General features: G+C 39.1%; 1 protein-coding gene across 5 annotated transcripts in view; it reads right to left on the minus strand.

Annotated features, from left to right (window-relative positions):
- LOC106058359 (ras-specific guanine nucleotide-releasing factor RalGPS2-like) overlaps positions 1 to 19982 on the minus strand; it is a 194897-nt gene that overhangs the window by 137383 nt on the left and 37532 nt on the right. For 3 of the 5 annotated variants that reach the window (XM_056042393.1, XM_056042388.1, XM_056042389.1), the window contains one exon: positions 3544 to 3650. Coding sequence is in view for 3 of the 5 variants with exons in the window: in XM_056042388.1 (XP_055898363.1) it covers positions 3544 to 3650 (107 nt within the window). In the remaining 2 variants the exon portion in view is untranslated. The other 2 variants (XM_056042396.1, XM_056042390.1) reach the window with 2 other exon arrangements.

Genomic DNA, 19982 nt, shown 5'->3' on the forward strand with positions numbered 1-19982 from the left:
AAAGAAAAGAAACGAATAGCTTACTGCATGGTACAAAGACAAACTATTAGGCACAGAGTTTGAGTTTTTTGGCACATCGGCACACTTTAGGCCATGTCGTGCCCGATATAAGATACAGAACTAGAAGGTCTCCATTTGGATTATTTTTGTAAGCAAACAATCTGTCCACTGCTGTAGGCTTTGATTGACATCATATCATGAGAATGAAATTTAAACAATTCAATTAGAAAACAAGCTTTACAAAATATGAATAAAAAGTAAAATATACACACTAATCTTTTTTTTTTAAGGCGCCGACCAATTCATCCAAATCATTAAGTGAAGCGGTGGAAATAAGACACACACAAAAAATGGATTACAAAGTAAAATACACACACTCATCTTTGGGTCACACTTCTTGTCTAATGTATCCGAACATGATTAAGCGAAGTGGTGGAAATAGATTAATGGTTTATGCCGTTAAGATTATTTGCCAAGTCCTGTTTGTGGTAGAACTGTTAACCGATTGATTTTGGCTAGTAAAATACGGACCTTTTCAGAATACCGTTTCACTGGCAAACATTTGACTATATTACTCAGAAGGACTAACAGTAACGTAGCAATGCACTGTGACAACGGAATCAATGTCTGCTCAATACTGACAGCCGATTAATAATTCACTAAATGCAATTTAAGGGCCTGCAATGAAGAGTTTTGATTCCTGTGATAAAATGAATAGTATTAAATCCATGTCCATATGTAGGGCAGTGACTACCTTTGGGTGTGACTTCTTGAAATGTTGTTCAAGCTTGTCTGAGCATAAAAGACCTCTCTAGCATTCTTATTTCCTATCTTTTATATGCTACAGATCAGCGGTTCTCAACCTTTTAAGCTCGGCGACCCCTTTTTACAACCCGCCACTCTGCCGCGACACCCCCCCCCTCCCCCGCTCACACATACAGCAATAGAAGAATAGACAAAAACAATCATTTTTTTTCAATGGTCTTAGGCGACCCCTGGCAAATGGTCAATCGACCCCCAAGGTGGGTCGCGACCCACAGGTTGAGAACCTCTGCTATAGATAAAGACACGACACACCACATGTGAAACCACACGTTATTTTTCATGAATCATGTGGCTGTAAGCCCGTCGATCCTTTTGTAATGTTTTGATTCGGTTAGAATGTTAAGCGCTTTGCCACACACCCACCAGGCCTAATATGTCGAGAGATTAAAAAAAAAATGAAATCCAAAAGTTTTGTTTTATTATTTCCGCTATTTCCACCCAATCAAACTCCCGACATTAACATTATTTCTATTTCTTGGTCTCCAGAGAGAACTTGTTATAGTGGTGTTGACCGTCCTTGCCTTGTAGCACCAAACTGCTGGTACACAACTAAACCGCTTGTAGGCGTAGGCCTATTTTCACTTATACAACTTGAAATAACTCGTATAACTTCTTTGTGTACAAAACTAAATACAACTTTAACTACAATACAGACAAAGTCGACTCGAGATGTAATGAATGAAACGTAGTAGACTTTGGTAAGAATAATAATAACCTCACTACAAAAACACGTCATTTCACTCTGGCATTCTGGAGTCGTCTAGCGTACTTAACACGGCTTACGACACCGCCGCTTATCTTGCACCGTTCCACAAGACTTATATTACATTAATGCTCTATCTCTCTCTCGCTCTCTCCTACTACCATTTCATATAACCTAGAAAACACACACACACACTCCATAACACACAGCTTGTATGAAAACCTTCAGTGTGCGTTTCTAATATATAAAGTAGAAAGTAAGGCGTATGTATGTATGTATGTATGTATGTCCCGCATAGAAATCAAAACCGTTTGACCAATCTGGATAAAACTTGGCATAAATGTTCATTAGATCATTGCGGAGACCGTAGTGTATGTTTAATGCCCCACCCACAACCGGAAGGTCCTAAAAAACAAAAAAAAAAACCCTAAATATTTAAATATTTCTCTATTAAATAACGATGCCTTTAACGAATCCGAATCCCAAACCAAGGCTCGCAGGCAGCGGGTCATATCCGGCCAGTATCTTATACAAGACAAGAGAATCCTTTGTGGTAAGAGCAGAGATAAGAAAAAAAGCAAGCCTCGCAGGCTAGACAGAGATAAGACCTGCAAGTCTGGAAACACGATAAAAGATGGTCGAGTTTTTTTGTTTTTTTTTTCTAGGGCTGGGCTGGTACATCCTACAGGGTCAAGGCAACACAGAAAGGCGGGTCGGAATATTTACCGAGTACTACAAAGCCCTCACGTTAAGCTAATTCAGCCAACCCGTGAGAGCGTGGAACGCACAGACGAAATCCTGGTATCTTATAACGAATATATAACACGCGTAGATAACAAGTTAACAATGCGTTTCTTTCAAAGGGAAATGTACAAGGAAGCAGGCAAATTGAAACGCATTGCTGAATCCAGATGAGGGTCGTCAAAAAAGTGTTTTTAGTTATGGGCAATGATAAATGACACCATGATTTAACATAAACTTATTCACATCTACACTCGCATACGAGCGGATTTCTTTTATCAATGCAATGATAAATGACACCATGATTTAACATAAACTTATTCACATCTACACTCGCATACGAGCGGATTTCTTTTATCAATGCAATGATAAATGACACCATGATTTAACATAAACTTATTCACATCTACACTCGCATACGAGCGGATTTCTTTTATCAATGCAATGATAAATGACACCATGATTTAACATAAACTTATTCACATCTACACTCGCATACGAGCGGATTTCTTTTATCAATGCAATGATAAATGACACCATGATTTAACATAGACTTGTTCACATCTACACTCGCATACGAGCGGATTTCTTTTATCAATGCAATGATAAATGACACCATGATTTAACATAGACTTGTTCACATCTACACTCGCATACGAGCGGATTTCTTTTATCAATGCAATGATAAATGACAACATGATTTAACATAGACTTGTTCACATCTACACTCGCATACGAGCGGATTTCTTTTTTCAATGCAATGATAAATGACACCATGATTTAACATAAACTTATTCACATCTACACTCGCATACGAGCGGATTTCTTTTATCAATGCAATGATAAATGACACCATGATTTAACATAAACTTATTCATATCTACACTCGCATACGAGCGGATTTCTTTTATCAATGCAATGATAAATGACACCATGACTTAACATAAACTTATTCACATCTACACTCGCATACGAGCGGATTTCTTTTATCAATGCAATGATAAATGACACCATGATTTAACATAAACTTATTCACATCTACACTCGCATACGAGCGGATTTCTTTTATCAATGCAAATCTACATTAAAAAAAAACAACATAGAAGTTAAAAAATATTTAAAAGAAAAAAACGAATGAAAAAAAAAAAGAAAAGGGAAATTTAGACTGTGTGAAACATTGGTAAAAGATTGACAGGTGAATGAGATTTGACCCAGGGAAATGCCACTTAGGAGAGACGGCTGGGCACTAGCACGGGCGGAGACATTTGACTCACCTGACGTAGGTAAAAGATCCAGATGGCCGCCTCACGGCTTTGTTGTGACGAAATTTATTGGCCAGGCTGTTGGGTCCATGGTAGGAGCTGTGACGTTTAATACCACTCTGCAACAGGGGAGAGAAGACAGGAGTTAATGACGTCATCACGGTGACAAGAAACGCATGCTGATATTTTGATTGCTAGTCGGAGAAAAAGCACACACACACACACTCACACAAGTATTTTTTAAAAATAATTATAAAAATAAAAAAAAAAAAGCAAATAAAATGGCCCGCTGAAAGCATACAATCATAAGAAGAATGGACTTTTTAACACCTGAAAATCACCAAATTATGTTACAGAAGAGCATGATTCAGACGCTTGATACCCGGAGCTAGTATTTATATTCAAAGTTGTTTCAATTAAACAGACTTTGTAAGAAATAGCCCTAAGATGAACCTCTCAACAAAGCTTACTGATTATAGGGAATGCTGGATAGTTCTAATGATTAAACTGGTTCTAGACTACTCAATAAGCTAGACAAAAAAAACAAAACAAAAAAAAACAACATGATGTTCTTGTTTTTGTCATCCAAGTTGCCAAAGGAATGAAAAAGAAAAACATTTTAAAAAATACTTAAAAAAAAAACAACAACAAAGCTTATTCGAAGTGTAAGTGTATCCATTAGTTTGGATCAGTCGTGTCATTAAATGTGGAATAGAGCTAGACCAACAACAATAAAAACAACAATAAATCTGTGAGATTAGAAATATTTTTTTAAACTATTGGTTTTGGTTTTTGTTTAGCGCAATTTCAAGCTTTTAGCTTTCTCACTACGCTATGATCCTCTCACTAGTCTGGACCAGTTGGGGAAATCTGGGGGAGGAGGAGGGGGGGGGGGCAGGAGAAAGAAAGGGATATCTGGGGGGAGTGTGTTGTAATTGTTTTTTTTTTTAAAGCATTTACACTAAAAAAAAAAGGGGGGGGGGGTTTTGTTGAGAACCTGAATTCGAACTCATGGCTAGAGTCTCCTTAAGACGACACACTAACCACTCTACTAGTGGGGTACTTCTGAGTAGAGAAGATTGTCTAGTTATGTATTGTTTGTTTCAATTTCAAGCGGTGACCTACAAAGAGGACTAAGTCAGCTTATACCAACACTTCAGACAAGTAAAATAGTTTTCCCTTGTTGAAATACCAAAAAAATAATTAATAACCAATAGTTCATTAGCCTAATGATTTTTTTTTTTGTAAGTATTGATTCTAGTGTTGTCTGGTAAAAGAAATAATTGTGAAAAAATTTCAGCTTGATCCGAAATTGGGTGCCGGAGAAATTACATGCAAAAACCTTTTTAACAGACAGACAGTAAACAGTGAGTTTGATATAAGTTCCCCTTTCAGACCTTGAGGTCTATAGGGCAGACGATGTAAAGGTCATCTGTCATGTGGCCAGCACAACGACCAACCGCCTTTTCTTTTTCCTAACTAATGTCAGGTACCCATTAGAGCTGGGTGGGACTCAGAGGCGCCCAAAGATCCCGAAATTATAAATTCAGTCATCACCAGGATTCAAACCCGGGAGCCCCGATTCGGAAGCCAAGCGCTTTACCGCTCAGCCACCGCGCCTCCGAGTTTGATATAAGCTTTGTAAAAATAAAATGAAAAAAAAAAATTGTGAGATACGAATCAAAGCAAAAAGAAAAAAAAAATGTTCACCTCCCTTTCGGCTCTCTCCATACCGACAAACAACTGGGTCTACCAGAGATTTAAGTTTGACTAGATCTAGTCCTTTCTGAGAAATGTATATTTTGTAAACACTTGCTACAACACATCCTAAATAGGAATGACTTTAATTAGCACACACCAAGTTATCGTCCTTGAGTGTTGTGTCCGTGTGTGTCAGACCGCAATCATCTAATTGTCGAACATACTCAACGTATCCAGGCCGTAGATAAACTACGCTATCTGTGATGTCAACTAGAGATGCATGTGATCAAATGAATTCCTACGAAATAACAAGCGGACCCAGTTGACCCACGTTCAATGTTTGCTCTGTCTGCATTTGCGAAAAAAGTATTTTTTGTTACGGACGTTCGTATTGGCTGAGGGTTTCTGATGTAATTGTAAGTTAGAGTTAATGCAGACAAGTGGATAAAAGGGAATGATGAAAAGCGCAATTGGGTCATGCAGTTGAAGTCGGAGACGAGAGACGGAACAGTTCTGAAGTGAGTTAAATATATATTAAATCGTTTGAGATCATGTTGCTTCATTGATTTCTAAATATATTTGCAACAAAAATGAATAACAACAACAACAACAACAACAACAAAAAGAAAGAAAATCGGAGCCAAATCAAACAATAGTTTTAAAATCCAAGCAAATATCTCTGGCCACACCATATCAAATATCTCGGCCACACCATATCAAAGATCTCTGGCCACACCATATCAAAGATCTCTGGCCACACCCAAGCAAAGATCTCTGGCCACACCATATCAAAGATCTCTGGCCACACCCAAGCAAAGATCTCTGGTCACACCATATCAAAGATCTCTGGCCACACCATATCAAAGATCTCTGGCCACACCCAAGCAAAGATCTCTGGCCACACCCAAGCAAAGATCTCTGGCCACATCAAAGAAAAGATCAATGACCACACCCCATCAAAAATCGCTGACCACACCCCATCAAAGATCTCTGGCCCCACCCCAGCAAAGATCAATGACCACACCCCATCAAAGATCTCTGGTCACACCCCATCAAAGATCCCTAACCACACCTCATCAAAGATTAATGACCACACCCCATCAAAGATCTCTGACCACACCCCATCAAAGATCTCTAACCACACCCCAGCAAAAGATCTCTGATCACTTCATGGAATCTATGCATGTTTCTTTCATAGCACTCGCTTCACGCGGTCTAAACGAGACGTTCATCTTGACTGGAAAGTTTGCTGATTGGATCGTCTGAAATTACAAATAGTTGCTGGTGAACAACAAGCAAATTACCGTATCCCAAAAAAATAAAAAAGTATGTAAGGGAAAGAACCACACAATTACTGCCATATCGCTCGATACTGCAAGTTTTATCTCTCATTTTCTATCTAAAGCAAACTTAATTAACTACCACTCATTAAAAACTAATCACAGATTCAACTTGAGTTATAGATCTAGTGCTAACAAATTGAAATGATTTTAAAATGAATACAGCTCAAATACATGTCTTTACTCATTCACGTCTCTGATTCGTCTTCCGTTTAGCTATCGCCCCTCGCGACTTGACATAAATTATGACAGACCAGGTTATCGTTTCATCATTCCACACCACCAAGCGTGCACCAGTTTGGACTGTGGACATCCCTAGTTTAAAAACAATACAATGTTTGTTCTGTAAAATGTTTTACATGTTTCGGATGTTCCTTCAGAGTTGAAGATAATTACTTCCTAGTCCAAACCTCCCGCAGGACGACGGGGGGATGGGAGCGGGCAGGGTTTGAACCCTGAACCATCAATAAATCTGAACGACAGTCCAGCGCGCAAACCACACGACCAGGCAGCCATATAGCAATATAGTCTAGCGTATAAATAGTAGTGTATAGCCAATATCAATTCATAACAATGGTGGGCCGATTTCATGGTGAAAAGCTAGATAGATAGTTGAAAATGTGAACGTTTTTCAATTATTCAAATGAGAAGGGGCAGTAATCAGAGATAACCTAAAGTCACTAATGGCTCACGAGAATCGGACTGGCCGCTGGCTATATCTTCCCCAGGTCAGTCCACTTGAGGGAGAGGGGGGAATGGATAAGGTCGAGTGATCAGCGACCAGTTAACAGACAAGGTGATCAGGTGGCCTGGATGTTGGAGGTGAAAAACAGAGGGCAAGCTAGGACTCAAAAAAAAAGGTCTGTGTCTATATTTATCACAACGGGAATACCCTCAGGGAAAACAAAACAACCCCATCATGTGTCTTAAATTAAACATGAAAGCTATAATATACTTTTATATGTGTACAGCGAGTGGTGAAATGCCTCTGTACTGAAGACTACGAGGTCACGCTAAACCCAGGGTTAGGGTGACTTGACCCGAACGAGAAAAAAAAAGCGCATGCGCTTTTAATTACCCTAGCTACTTTATATACATAAACTTTAAAAAAAAAAAAAAAAAAAAAAAGCCGCTTTTCATTTCAATGTGTGTACAATATATCAATGTCTTAAACAACTTAAGTAGTCGCAGTAGCTAATATATAAACCTTTTTCTCTTGTCATGCAGCGTAAGTATATACGACTTTTAAATCTTCTTTTAAAAATTGTGTGTGTGAAAATAAACTGATCAATTTTAATAATAAAATAGTCCGCTGTCAACAGACCAGAAGTAGACGTTGCACCTAGTTTGAGCATGATACAATCTAGAAGAAAATCGGATATTATATATATATTAGTTTGCTAGATCTAGGTGTGACAGACAGACAGACAGACAGACAGACAACACAAAACCAATAGAAACTGTTATTGTTTAAAGGCTTAAAAGAAAATGGTTAAATGTGTTTGTAGGTGCAATAGATACATATGGTCTTCAGAAAACATGCACTAGTGTGATTGTCTGTCCCTCAGTCACATACATAAAACGATTTTAAAAAAAAAGATTTAAAAGGCTGCATTTCTAATTTTGACGAATTGTCTCGGTCTCGTTGTGAGCGCGAGTAAAGTAATGTAAAAATACGACTAACCCGTAGGGGTCATCTATGAGTTTGTGTGCAACAAAAACTCCCTTCAATTTTTTTTTTTTAGTAACGTTGATAAAGGTTTAAAAATGGGTCCCCAGTGACTAGCTCCCTTTACACAGTTTAAAATAAAAGGCTATTATTAAATAAGGATTTGAAATAATAATGACAAACTTGGGACCTGACAGACATCTTGGGTAGCACAAATCAAAGAAAAAAAAATGTCCCTCTCCAGTGAGAGGTATTGCTACATATCAGCAACATCACAAAGTAACTCTTCAGCTGACACAGCCAAGTTGAAATCTTTGATTAATGATAAATTAAAAAAAAAAGAAAAGACTTATTCTTGACATCAAAGAAGAAGATTTTTTTTTTTAAAGATGTAAAATATATTTTGGCCTTAAGACGATAAAAAGACATATCCTTAATGGATAACGATAAGTTGGAATGCATAGCTAAGAAACCTTTGCTGGATTTTAAATGTGATATATGTTTAACTTAGGTTTCGCAAGGATGTCATTGCCGGAAGTGGTAATGGATATAAGCACTACCTATAAAATGCTTCCTAATGGCACGCGTCTCAAAAAAACTCTGACAACTCCTGGCTTTCACGTAGGGCTCAGATATTGAGTCCGGCGGAACTGTTTTCACTAACAGAAGAAGCTGCGAAGGTGAGCAACTTGGGCCTAAAGCAGTAAGCTTTGGGCAAGAGGGGATCGTCAGCCATGTCTAGCTACCCACCTAGGCGAAGGAAAACTGAATTGAAACCTTAACTGCTTTGCAGCTATACTCAATCATTGGAAAGGCTTTAGAAGTCAACCCTGAAGAAAAATAGGGAGCAGGCGACCCTTTGCAAGACCCTGGTAGAGCCTGCGAAGCCGCTTTGATGAAGAGACTTTTGCCTGATGTTAGATGTCATATAGGATTAACTTTCATGAAGACACCTTCGCCTGATGTTAGATGTGATATAGGATTAACTTTCACGAAGAGACCTTCGCCTGATGTTAGATGTGATATAGGATTAACATTGATGAAGAGACCTTTGCCTGATGTTAGATGTGATATAGGATTAACTTTCACGAAGAGAACTTTGTCTGATGTTAGATGTGATATAGGATTAACTTTCACGAAGACACCTTCGCCTGATGTTAGATGTGATATAGGATTAACTTTCACGAAGAGACCTTTGCCTGATGTTAGATGTGATATAGGATTAACATTGATGAAGTGACCTTTGCCTGATGTTAGATGTGATATAGGATTAACTTTGATGAAGAGAACTTCGCCTGATGTTAGATGTGATATAGGATTAACTTTTATGAAGACACCTTCGCCTGATGTAAGTTGAGATATAGACTCCAGGATTAACTTTCACGAAGAGACCTTAATTTGGTCGCAAAACTAAATGTTAGTCCTGGACGGCTGTAAAACTGGCAAGTCAGTAAACATCAATACCCAGTTACAGCTCAAAGCCTCAAGCCAGTTCTCTTCTTGATGTAACCACTCACTATCTCTTATATCAGTCACAACTTCGACAGCTCTCTACCTCTAAATCTCCTCCCTCACTTGTCTCACCCCCCCCGCCTTTCCACTTGCCAACATCCAGTGTAAGCCAATGTACTTTTAAAAAAAAGAAAAACGGTATCGCCTGAACTTTGTGCGGAGATTACATCTGGTCTGGATATTAAACTTTATAATGGGGGCATCCGTCTTGGCACCAGCGCCAATACAACACACACACTTAGACAACACACACACACACATAGACAACAACAAACCTACAAGAACACAAACGTTTTTATATCAATAAGATAAGAAAAAGGAGGGTGTGTGTGTGCGTGGGAGGGGGGGGGGAAGCTGACTGAGCATTTTAAACCCCACGAAATCTTTCATCTTCAAGTTGGCTGCTACACATTCTGGTGGAATCAACGCTGGTATCGTCAGTTCGGAGAGAAAGAGTTAAGTGAAGTCACAACAAAGCCCTTGTGTTCCTTTGAGCCTGACCAAATACTACACTGTGACTTCTCTGTGCCACTTTGAGCCAACAACGTTACATTTCTATACGAACATCGCCCACTTCAGCTTCAAACTGATTCATTTCCCATTGCACTGCAGCCATTCACCTGCTTGTCAATGAACTTAAGATCACGCGTTAAGTCTTCCAGATGGACGAGACGCGTTAATTTTATAATAGTAACAAGTTAATATCGTCAGAAAATCACTAAACTTAACCACAAGGACACATGCTGAGAAATCTATATTTGGCGGTCCAGCTATCTAAAAGTCACTACTTGGTATAGTTTTTTATGCTGTCTGACTGTTCCATTGCCAAGGGCAAGCTGACGCCATCGACAAATATGGGTACTTTGTTGTCTAGTTTTTCAACAAATACTACTTAATGTACAGCAGCGAAACAAACCTATGAAGTGAGAGCAAGCTTTGGCAGGAGGAACATAAAAAAGTTTGAGAATTGTACAGTAAATTAGAATTCACTAGCATGCAAACCCCGCCCATATGTGCGAATGAAAACTGAACGTTACACGACAATATAATACACCAATTATTAGATGTACAAAAGGTGAAAGGATGTAAGAATTTTTGAATAACATCAAAGACTAACTAGTTGATGTGTTAGATAATAACATTTCACAGAGAGAGTATGTTATGTGACGTAAACCGAGACAATTCTTTATAGTTGGACTTAACACTAACCTGCAACGTCACAACCTGTGGGCATTTTGGAATAATAGCTCGTTGCCACTACACACGGACCTGTTAAGTGGCATCGAGCTATTGGTCTAAACTTGCATGCCAGTGTTCGGGCCTTCTAAAACGATAGGCCTCGCGTAAGCTCTTAATGAAACGTGAAGCCTAAGAGTTGATGCTTCTCCTTACAGCACTACGCGTAACAACTGAAACAAGCTCAATAGAATGAATTGATATTATCTCAAGTGGCATACAGCATACATTTAAATAGCTATCAGTGTCTAACGAGATGTGTAAACAGTGTGTAACGATATGTGTAAACAGTGTGTAACGATATGTGTACACAATCAGTATGTAACGATATGTGTACACAATCAGTGTGTAACGAGATGTGTTAAAAATAATTGTATAGCGAGATGTGTTAAAAATAATTGTATAGCGAGATGTGTTAAAAAATCAGTGTGAGACGATATTCGTACACAATCAGTGTGAAACGATATTTGTACACTATCAGCGTGTAGCGAGATGTGTTCAAAATCAGTGTGCAAAGAGATGTGTACACAGAGTGTAACAATATTTGTACAGTGTATAGCGAGATGAGTACACATTCACACAGTAAGTAACAAGATGTGTACAGTGTGTAAAAACATGTGTAGTTCACTTAAATGTTAATACAAAACAAGACGTGTACAGTGGATTGCTGGGAAAATGCTTTGTGTACAGAATCTTCTATCTAAGCAGTTTGGTGGTCAGAGCTTATATATTTAGTAGTAATGTAATCTTTGACGAAGTAAGGGCAATAACCGAAGAATATATGGTAGTGTCTATACGTATGAGAGTTCAACAACCTATTTCTAGAACATTATTCGATGACAAATGAGCTATTCAAAAGATCCATATTTTCTGTCAAACATAGCGCTTTCTTCGTTATATTACAGATGAGAGTTTGAGCCCTCTAACTCAGCCAACTAGAGCGCAATACAGGTGCACAGATGGTAACACGAGATGGAAACTCGGCAGACACGAGTAAGGGAGTACGGGGTGTGTGTGTGTATGGGGGGGTGCACCTCCCTGTTGATTACTAAGTAGGTCAACGTGTGTTAAGCGCAGGGCTGTTGGTGAATGCAGCATAGAGTGAGAAACCAACAAAATGTGTCTATAGGAGTACTTCACCTAGTGCTCAGCTCGAGCTGAACGCGGTCTGGCACACGACCAGTTTATGTCTCCTCGAGAACCATTTGGTCAAAATGTAAACACACTCTTCAACAGAAACAAGAGCGCTTACAACAGCGCGTCACATTTTTACTCTTCCGAGAATCAAGCAGCAACACCCAAAGCAACTACGTTAAAACACGAAACATTGCGTTTACGCTTCGTTGCAATGATTATTATCGCAGGGCCGACACATACTGAATCATGCAAACACTTTGGGGGGTTATGTTAAGTAAATTAACCCATTTCAGACCTTGCGGTTTATGGGGCCAGGTGATGTAAAGGTCATCTGTTTGTTTGGACCACAGTTAACGAGGAGGGTGTCACGTGGACAGCACAACACGACCAACCGCCTTGACTTTCCCCAACTAATGTCACGTACCCATTAGAGTTGGGTGGACTCGGGGGCGTCCCTTAAAACCCCGAAATTAAAACTCCCAGTCTTTACCGAGATTCGAATCCGGAACACTATCAGATCAATGAATGAATCCCCTTAGGACAACAATAACATGGAGAAGTACATCAAATAATCATCTCGCCAAGTTGCCCTTAACATTATCAGATCAATGAATGAATCCCCTTAGGACAACAATAACATGGAGAAGTACATCAAATAATCATCTCGCCAAGTTGCCCTTAACATTATCAGATCAATGAATGAATCCCCTTAGGACAACAATAACATGGAGAAGTACATCAAATAATCATCTCGCCAAGTTGCCCTTAACATTATCAGATCTATGAATGAATCCCCTTAGGACAACAATAACATGGAGAAGTACATCAAATAATCATCTCGCCAAGTTGCCCTTAACATTATCAGATCTATGAATGAATCCCCTTAGGACAACAATAACATGGAGAAGTACATCAAATAATCATCTCGCCAAGTTGCCCTTAACATTATCAGATCAATGAATGAATCCCCTTAGGACAACAATAACATGGAGAAGTACATCAAATAATCATCTCGCCAAGTTGCCCTTAACATTATCAGATCTATGAATGAATCCCCTTAGGACAACAATAACATGGAGAAGTACATCAAATAATCATCTCGCCAAGTTGCCCTTAACATTATCAGATCAATGAATGAATCCCCTTAGGACAACAATAACATGGAGAAGTACATCAAATAATCATCTCGCCAAGTTGCCCTTAACATTATCAGATCTATGAATGAATCCCCTTAGGACAACAATAACATGGAGAAGTACATCAAATAATCATCTCGCCAAGTTGCCCTTAACATTATCAGATCTATGAATGAATCCCCTTAGGGCAACAATGACACGGAGTAGACTTGTGGATCATTCACAAAATTGACATTTCAAAAAACCTGTACACGCGGAGTTAAGAAATATTTTCAATACAACATTTAAATAGACCAGACTAACATTCGGAACACACCAAATGTATAGGCCCTACATTGAGCCTGTTAGTAATGTGTATGCATGCACTTTTTTAAGCCAGTGAAACGTACGTAACAGATATATTAAACACTACTGAAGGGCGAGCTGATTACTATTAGACTTATCTGATAGGATAAACTGGCTTTTATTGAAGGAAGAAGTTATATTAACTGTATACAATTTACATCTTTCTGCGGACCCCAAGTGTCGTCTCCCGGGGGGGGGGGGGTTGTCAGCGGACCACAGTTTGAGAACCCCTGTTGTAGACGACTACTGTGTACAACACAAGATCAACTCCTAGTCTATGGCGCTACACTGTGAACCGTCAAAACTTTCCTGAACTCTCGATCTCTTCACTTTTCCCCATTCCACACTTGACTACCCAACACATTTTCAACATTAAAGTATTTCAACACTTCCCAGGCTAAAGAGTTCACCATCATTATCCCTCGTTACGTCAGTAGATCAAAAAAAAATGGTGTCACGGGCGAATTCCGAGAATGCCTTTGTCCATTCCGCTGGCATTGTTGACTCCTGACCACACCATTTCCAATCCCTTTTTTTTTTTTCAAGGCTCGAGAGCCTCACCAACCAGTGACGCCTACCCATTAACAGAATAATGATGATAGAGAAGGGGGTGGGGAGAGAAAGAGAGTCCTGGAATCTATCGAAACGTCAATAGGTAAGCGTGGGCAATTCTTGTATTTACACTTATCTGTGTGTGTGTGCTTGTGTGTGCGTGCGTGAGAGAAGAGACTCACGTGGAAGACATTAAAACTTTTGTTTAACTGCCAAAAACTTTGATTGACTCAGATGTAAACATTTTATAAGGGCCAGTGCTGTTTGCTTTCTAAACAGTCATAACCGCTTTTACCGTTGTACTTTTCTAGCCGACTTAGATCCAAACAGAGCCTGTACAGAGTCTAGGTCTAGTGATCAACGCAGGTCAGCCAGGGAACAGCATGGGTAGCTATCAATACAGCGTTCTTATATATTAGATATCGCCCAGATGTATTCAACAAGTCTCTGACCAAATATTTAGCACATGTTTTTGGTAACTGCTAGGCAGTAACTGCTAAAAGCTCTTACCAGCGGCAATTATGACGCAAACAAAATAGTTTCAACTGGACAATTTGTGTGCAAATGTGTGTGTAAATGCCTGCACAAACGTGTGCCAGTCGTCTGCCGGACCATTACATTTTCAAACTGACCCCCCCATGTCAATAGTTAGTCTCCTGGGGCGACCAGAACAACGTATGCCCCTGTTGTCTAGAGTCTTTAGGATAGTATTATTTTCGATGACAAAGTTTACTACGCATTTAGTCTACATACCCAAGGAACATATTTAGCTATTTATCGGAACTATAGGCCCTCGTCTCCATCTGCTTGCCTGTCTCAACAAACTTCTTCTAGGTAAAATCCAAGAAGTTGTACATTTATTTTTTTTTACATCTCTTTTACTCGTATCCAAAAAGGCTCAGGTTGGAAGCGAGGCCGAAAGCCGAGCACTCGAGGAAAGTCCCCCATTTTCATTCCATGTACCATATCAGCCCTCGAGGGTCAATGTGTTGTTTAGTGACATGTTCGCTGGGGCTTTCTTTCATTCCCGTCAATGCAATGGATTTGGTCCTTAGGCACCCCAACGGGAATTCTGTTTTACCATCTGTCGTCAGTGCCATTCGCCTGCAATAAAAGGATTTACTTCCCAAAGTAAAGTCAGGTACCCACTACAGTTGGATGGGACTTGGTTCAATTACTTGTCTTTACCGGGATTCGAACCCCTCGGTTAGGAAGCCAGGCGCTTTGCCATTCAGCCAAATTGACACCTTAAATGGTAAGAAATAACTGGGTACTATGTCATATTTTGTTATCGTCACCAAATGGTAGAAATTGTGTTGAGTGAATCAGCCAGGACTTTGGCTATTATTACCATCGATTCGTATTTCTCCCTCAATATCTTTAGCTTTCTTTACCTCATAAACATAAACACACACACGCACACACACAAGCACACTCCTCGCACTAAGATCATCTATAACTGTACAGAGAAAAAAAACAAAAAAGTAAGCCACTTAATTCCAGACGATATTTAATTCAGTCTGAGCGCAGGACGTTCTCCGTTTGAAATTAAAAAAAAAAAGCCAAACGCTCAGAGACGTCTTCACCCGCTGACGTCAGTCTGCAACGTGTCTGGAGACGTGAGACCAGAAGATGCAGCCCAACCTTCTCCCTTCCCCCTCTTTCAAACACACACACACAGACACACACACACACACACTTGAGATATAAGGTAAAGGTTCAAGTCTTCATCAAACAGCAGATCTATGGGTAGAGATCAGAGGAAAAACATGAAAACAAAAAAAAAAAAGACAGATCCAGAAATATCATTCTGTCGGCATTTAAGTAAAAGATTGCTTTAAATACGACTTTTATTACTATAAATTATAGAATAAAATAAATGAATAAATTATAATTCCTTACGGGAAAAAACAATTCCATTTGAAGATAAAGACAACACAGTACGGTGGTTGTGGGTACCGCGACAAAAAAGCGCGGACTAAATAGCGCCGACAGAATAACGCGAACAAAATAGCGCAGAAAAAAATACATTTCAGTCATTTTGAAAGAAATACTTTAGATATCGTAAAATATGAAAAGAGCCAATTTTCTTAAATGTTTGAAGGGGGTCAACACATTTCAAAATCCTATTTTTAGCAAGTTATGCATTTTAAACATTGGTGTAAAAGGGGAATGATATAAAATTTAAAGTATTCTCGTTCTCTGCAAATATGGCATACTTTCAGATCTATTAATATTGAAAAAGACAGAGACATCGTCAAAAATGCTGCCCAGGACATTAAATTACTAATAATCTTGTACTTGTATACACATCATATATAAGTCCGCGCTTTTTTGTCGGGAAATTTCGCGCTATTTTGTCGGGTCACCCAGTGGTTGACAAGTAGCTGCAGTTCATTTACAGGCTGTGTTAGCCGATACGTCTCTAAAGGTGTGTTAAGAAAAACATTATAGTTATGGATAAAAAGATTACCACAATTGTAGGTGACAAGATTATTATAGGTATAGGTAATACTATCATCAATGTTTATCTTCAGTTTATGTGCGAATGTGTGGGCCGTAATGGCGTCATTGAATCTCGTACTGCTTGCGACCAGCCACCGAATTGATATTAGACATGCACCGAACCCCATCGCAGGATCACAAATATCATAGCCCATCATACAGATAATTATGCAGCGAGCCACAAACTCTCATCAAACGGTTCGTTTTGCAGCGATCCCCATTATATCTCACACAAAGAATTGTCATATAGATAATTATGCAGCGAGCCCCCAATATATCACACAGACTCTTAAGCATCTTATGTCACAGACACATTCAAATCATGTACCCACCTTTATGGAACTTAAACTACTATCAAAACTTTCCCTAAAAATAAATGCATAAATGAATAAAAAATAAAAATAAAATAAATCTTTTTAATTAATGTGTCTCAGAAACTTTAGGTAATCGACTTTCAGACAGCCCCCCCCCCCCAAAAAAAAAAAAAAAACACCGTTAATTTCCCAAACATAAACTTATTAATTTCATCTCCAGTTCAAAGGTGTCTACTGCCTCTCAGAAGGGTTCACCTGAAGTAAAAGGCTCTTTACTCTGACACACCATCTTACGGTAGGCGCTACACTCACCCACACACTTGAATGGCATCTCCCAGATTTAATTAACCCAATTCTTGAACGTGACACGTGGGGGCATTACAAAAAAAAAAAAAAAATCTTCCAACAAAATCAGGGGAGTTGGGTCGATGAAGGCCAATCTAAACAAACCACATCAAAAGGTGAACAACTATAAAAGCGAGTCAAGTTTAAGGCAACAGGTGAAACAGTTACTGCTAAGCATTTCTACACGGGGCACGGTGTCCCCTCAAAAGTTCTTACACAAATCTCCCTTTAGAGGAGCGTAACGTCCAAACTCTTGAAGCCTTTCCCATGATTGGGTCTAGCTGCAAGGCAGCAGAGGTATGAGTTTTCCTTCTCCTAGGTGGGTAGCCAGCCATGGCTGACTAGCCCCTCCTGCCCAAAACTTACTGGTTTAGGCGCCAGTCACTCGATTTTACCCCTTTTCGTGTTAGTGAAAAAAGTTCTTTCGGACCCAGTATTTGAGCCACACGTGAAAGATCAAGGAATCCGAGAAAATAATATTCCATGCAAAAAGTTATACATTGAAACTTAAGACAAATTAGTATTTCATGTTCTTTTATCATAGAAAAATAAGTTCCTATATGAAGCATAATATCCGTAGCAAACCTTTTAAAAAAAATTCATTGTAGGCTATTTGGTGATTTCCGTATTACATATTATCTGTTATTTTAATTGGTTAGACGTAGATCTGTTCGCTTTGTCTTACGTATGGTCCTTCAGGTCGGAACATTATTGCGTCCTAGGTAATACCTACTTAAGTCCGCACAACAAATGAGGAAACAAGATTACAATGGCGACTGAGCCAACGATGACCTGCTGACCACTGTCATAAAAACGCAATTTTATCCACGAGGTCTTCGGGGCTCCTAAAGACATTCCTGCAGGGAACAGCACCAGAGAAAAGAAGAGACAGGCAAGAGAAAGCGATAAACGGGCCTGTCAACGAACAAGACTCTAGTCAAGGCAAAGGACAGAGTGCAATGGAGAAAGGCTGTCAACAGATCATCTGTAGTGTACCAATAGTTCAACAAACTAAGGCATAGGGAGTGCCTAAACCTCCTACAGGCGGGAAGGCGGCGGACAAGGTTTGAACCGGAGACCATCAAGACGACAGTCCAGAGCGCATATCACACACCGCAAATTTTTATCGACGGATAGTTCGCCAATTAGTTTATACAATAATAAAGTGTATGATTTTTAACACATTATATCAAGATATAACGGGTCGGTCTCTTAAACAGCGCGAACATTTAGTAATTACGTGTTGCTGTGTGCGAGGATGCATGCTTGTTGTAATGTGATGTCAACTGATTCTATTCTAGCGCCAAATATATAGGGTGCCAACAGAGTATGCCACCCGGGATACATAAACAAGAAGTGTTTGTTTTGTGTAAAATATTAGAGAAGTTGGACGTCCGGACGACGCGTACAAGAACTGGACTGCACCAAACTCACTGGAAGGAAGCATCCAACAATGACGTTCTTCAAGAAAAAGAAAGATCGTCTATTTCAGGGGTTCTCAACCTGTGGGTCGAGACCCCTTTGGGGGTCGATTGACGATTTGCCAGGGGTCGCGGAAGACCGTCGAAAAAATGGATTGTTATTGTCTATTCTACTGTTGCTGTATGTATGTGCGGGGGAGGGGGGGTCGTGGCAGAGTGGGGGGTTTTAAAAAGGGGTCACCGAGCCTAAAATGTTGAGAACCGCTGGTCTATTTCATAATTCGCTGACATTCTCAAGATTTGACACGGACTCTGACGATATTACCCGCGGCACTTAGTTTGGGTCTAACTTATCTAGTGGATCGGATTTAAATAAATAAAATAAATTTTAGCGTTTATATAGCGCTACTTTCATGCTTAAAGCATGCTCAGAGCGCTATAGTCCAATCTCATTTGTGGACCAGTGGTGTCTAGAGAAGGTTTTCCGTGCTGCCTTTAGTTGCTCAGTAAACACAACTCTGCTCGAGTCGGGTGTCGAACCTCGAGCCCCTTCATAGGTAGCCAAACCAAGCCAATTTCAAGCGTACTTAACCTTTCGACTACGCTTTAGATTTAGAGCTATATCAAACTTGACGAATGTTCCTTTCCCATTTTAAAAAATTTCTCCACGAAAATAAAAGTAGATTGTGAAAACGGGTTTACCCATTCTGCCGACAAATTCATATCAAACATAAAATACTGTGAAAACGGGTTTACCCCTTTAAAAAAAAAAAACAAAACAAAACAAAAAAGTTTCGTTCTTTAATAGAGATAAATTTAGAATTTAATTTTTTTGCCAAATTTTTATCAAGATTGATCAAACGATTTTGATTTGTATGCGGAACATACATATATACATTCATACATACTCCTTACATTCTACTTTATATATTAGATATAAATTAAAAAGATACTTTTATTTGAGTACAAAAACGTGACGGAAATTTGAAGCATTTCGTTCGAAATAGCAATGAACTTCTTCACATTCTTATCAGTTACTTCATACTATTTTTTTTTTTTTAATTTCTTTTCCTTTTTGTAGTGCACTAAAAATGAGTTTTCAAGCATATACATTTTTAAACGAAGATAGCTGAAATACATGTATAAAAGCCAATAAAAAAAATAGAAGTGGCGTTGCACACGAAAGGAGCTTGTTATATGCATATTTAATTTAACGTTTTTAAACCACCTGAGTGTGT

The sequence above is a fragment of the Biomphalaria glabrata genome, chromosome 9, assembly GCF_947242115.1.
Source record: "Biomphalaria glabrata chromosome 9, xgBioGlab47.1, whole genome shotgun sequence".
NCBI lineage: Eukaryota > Metazoa > Mollusca > Gastropoda > Planorbidae > Biomphalaria > Biomphalaria glabrata.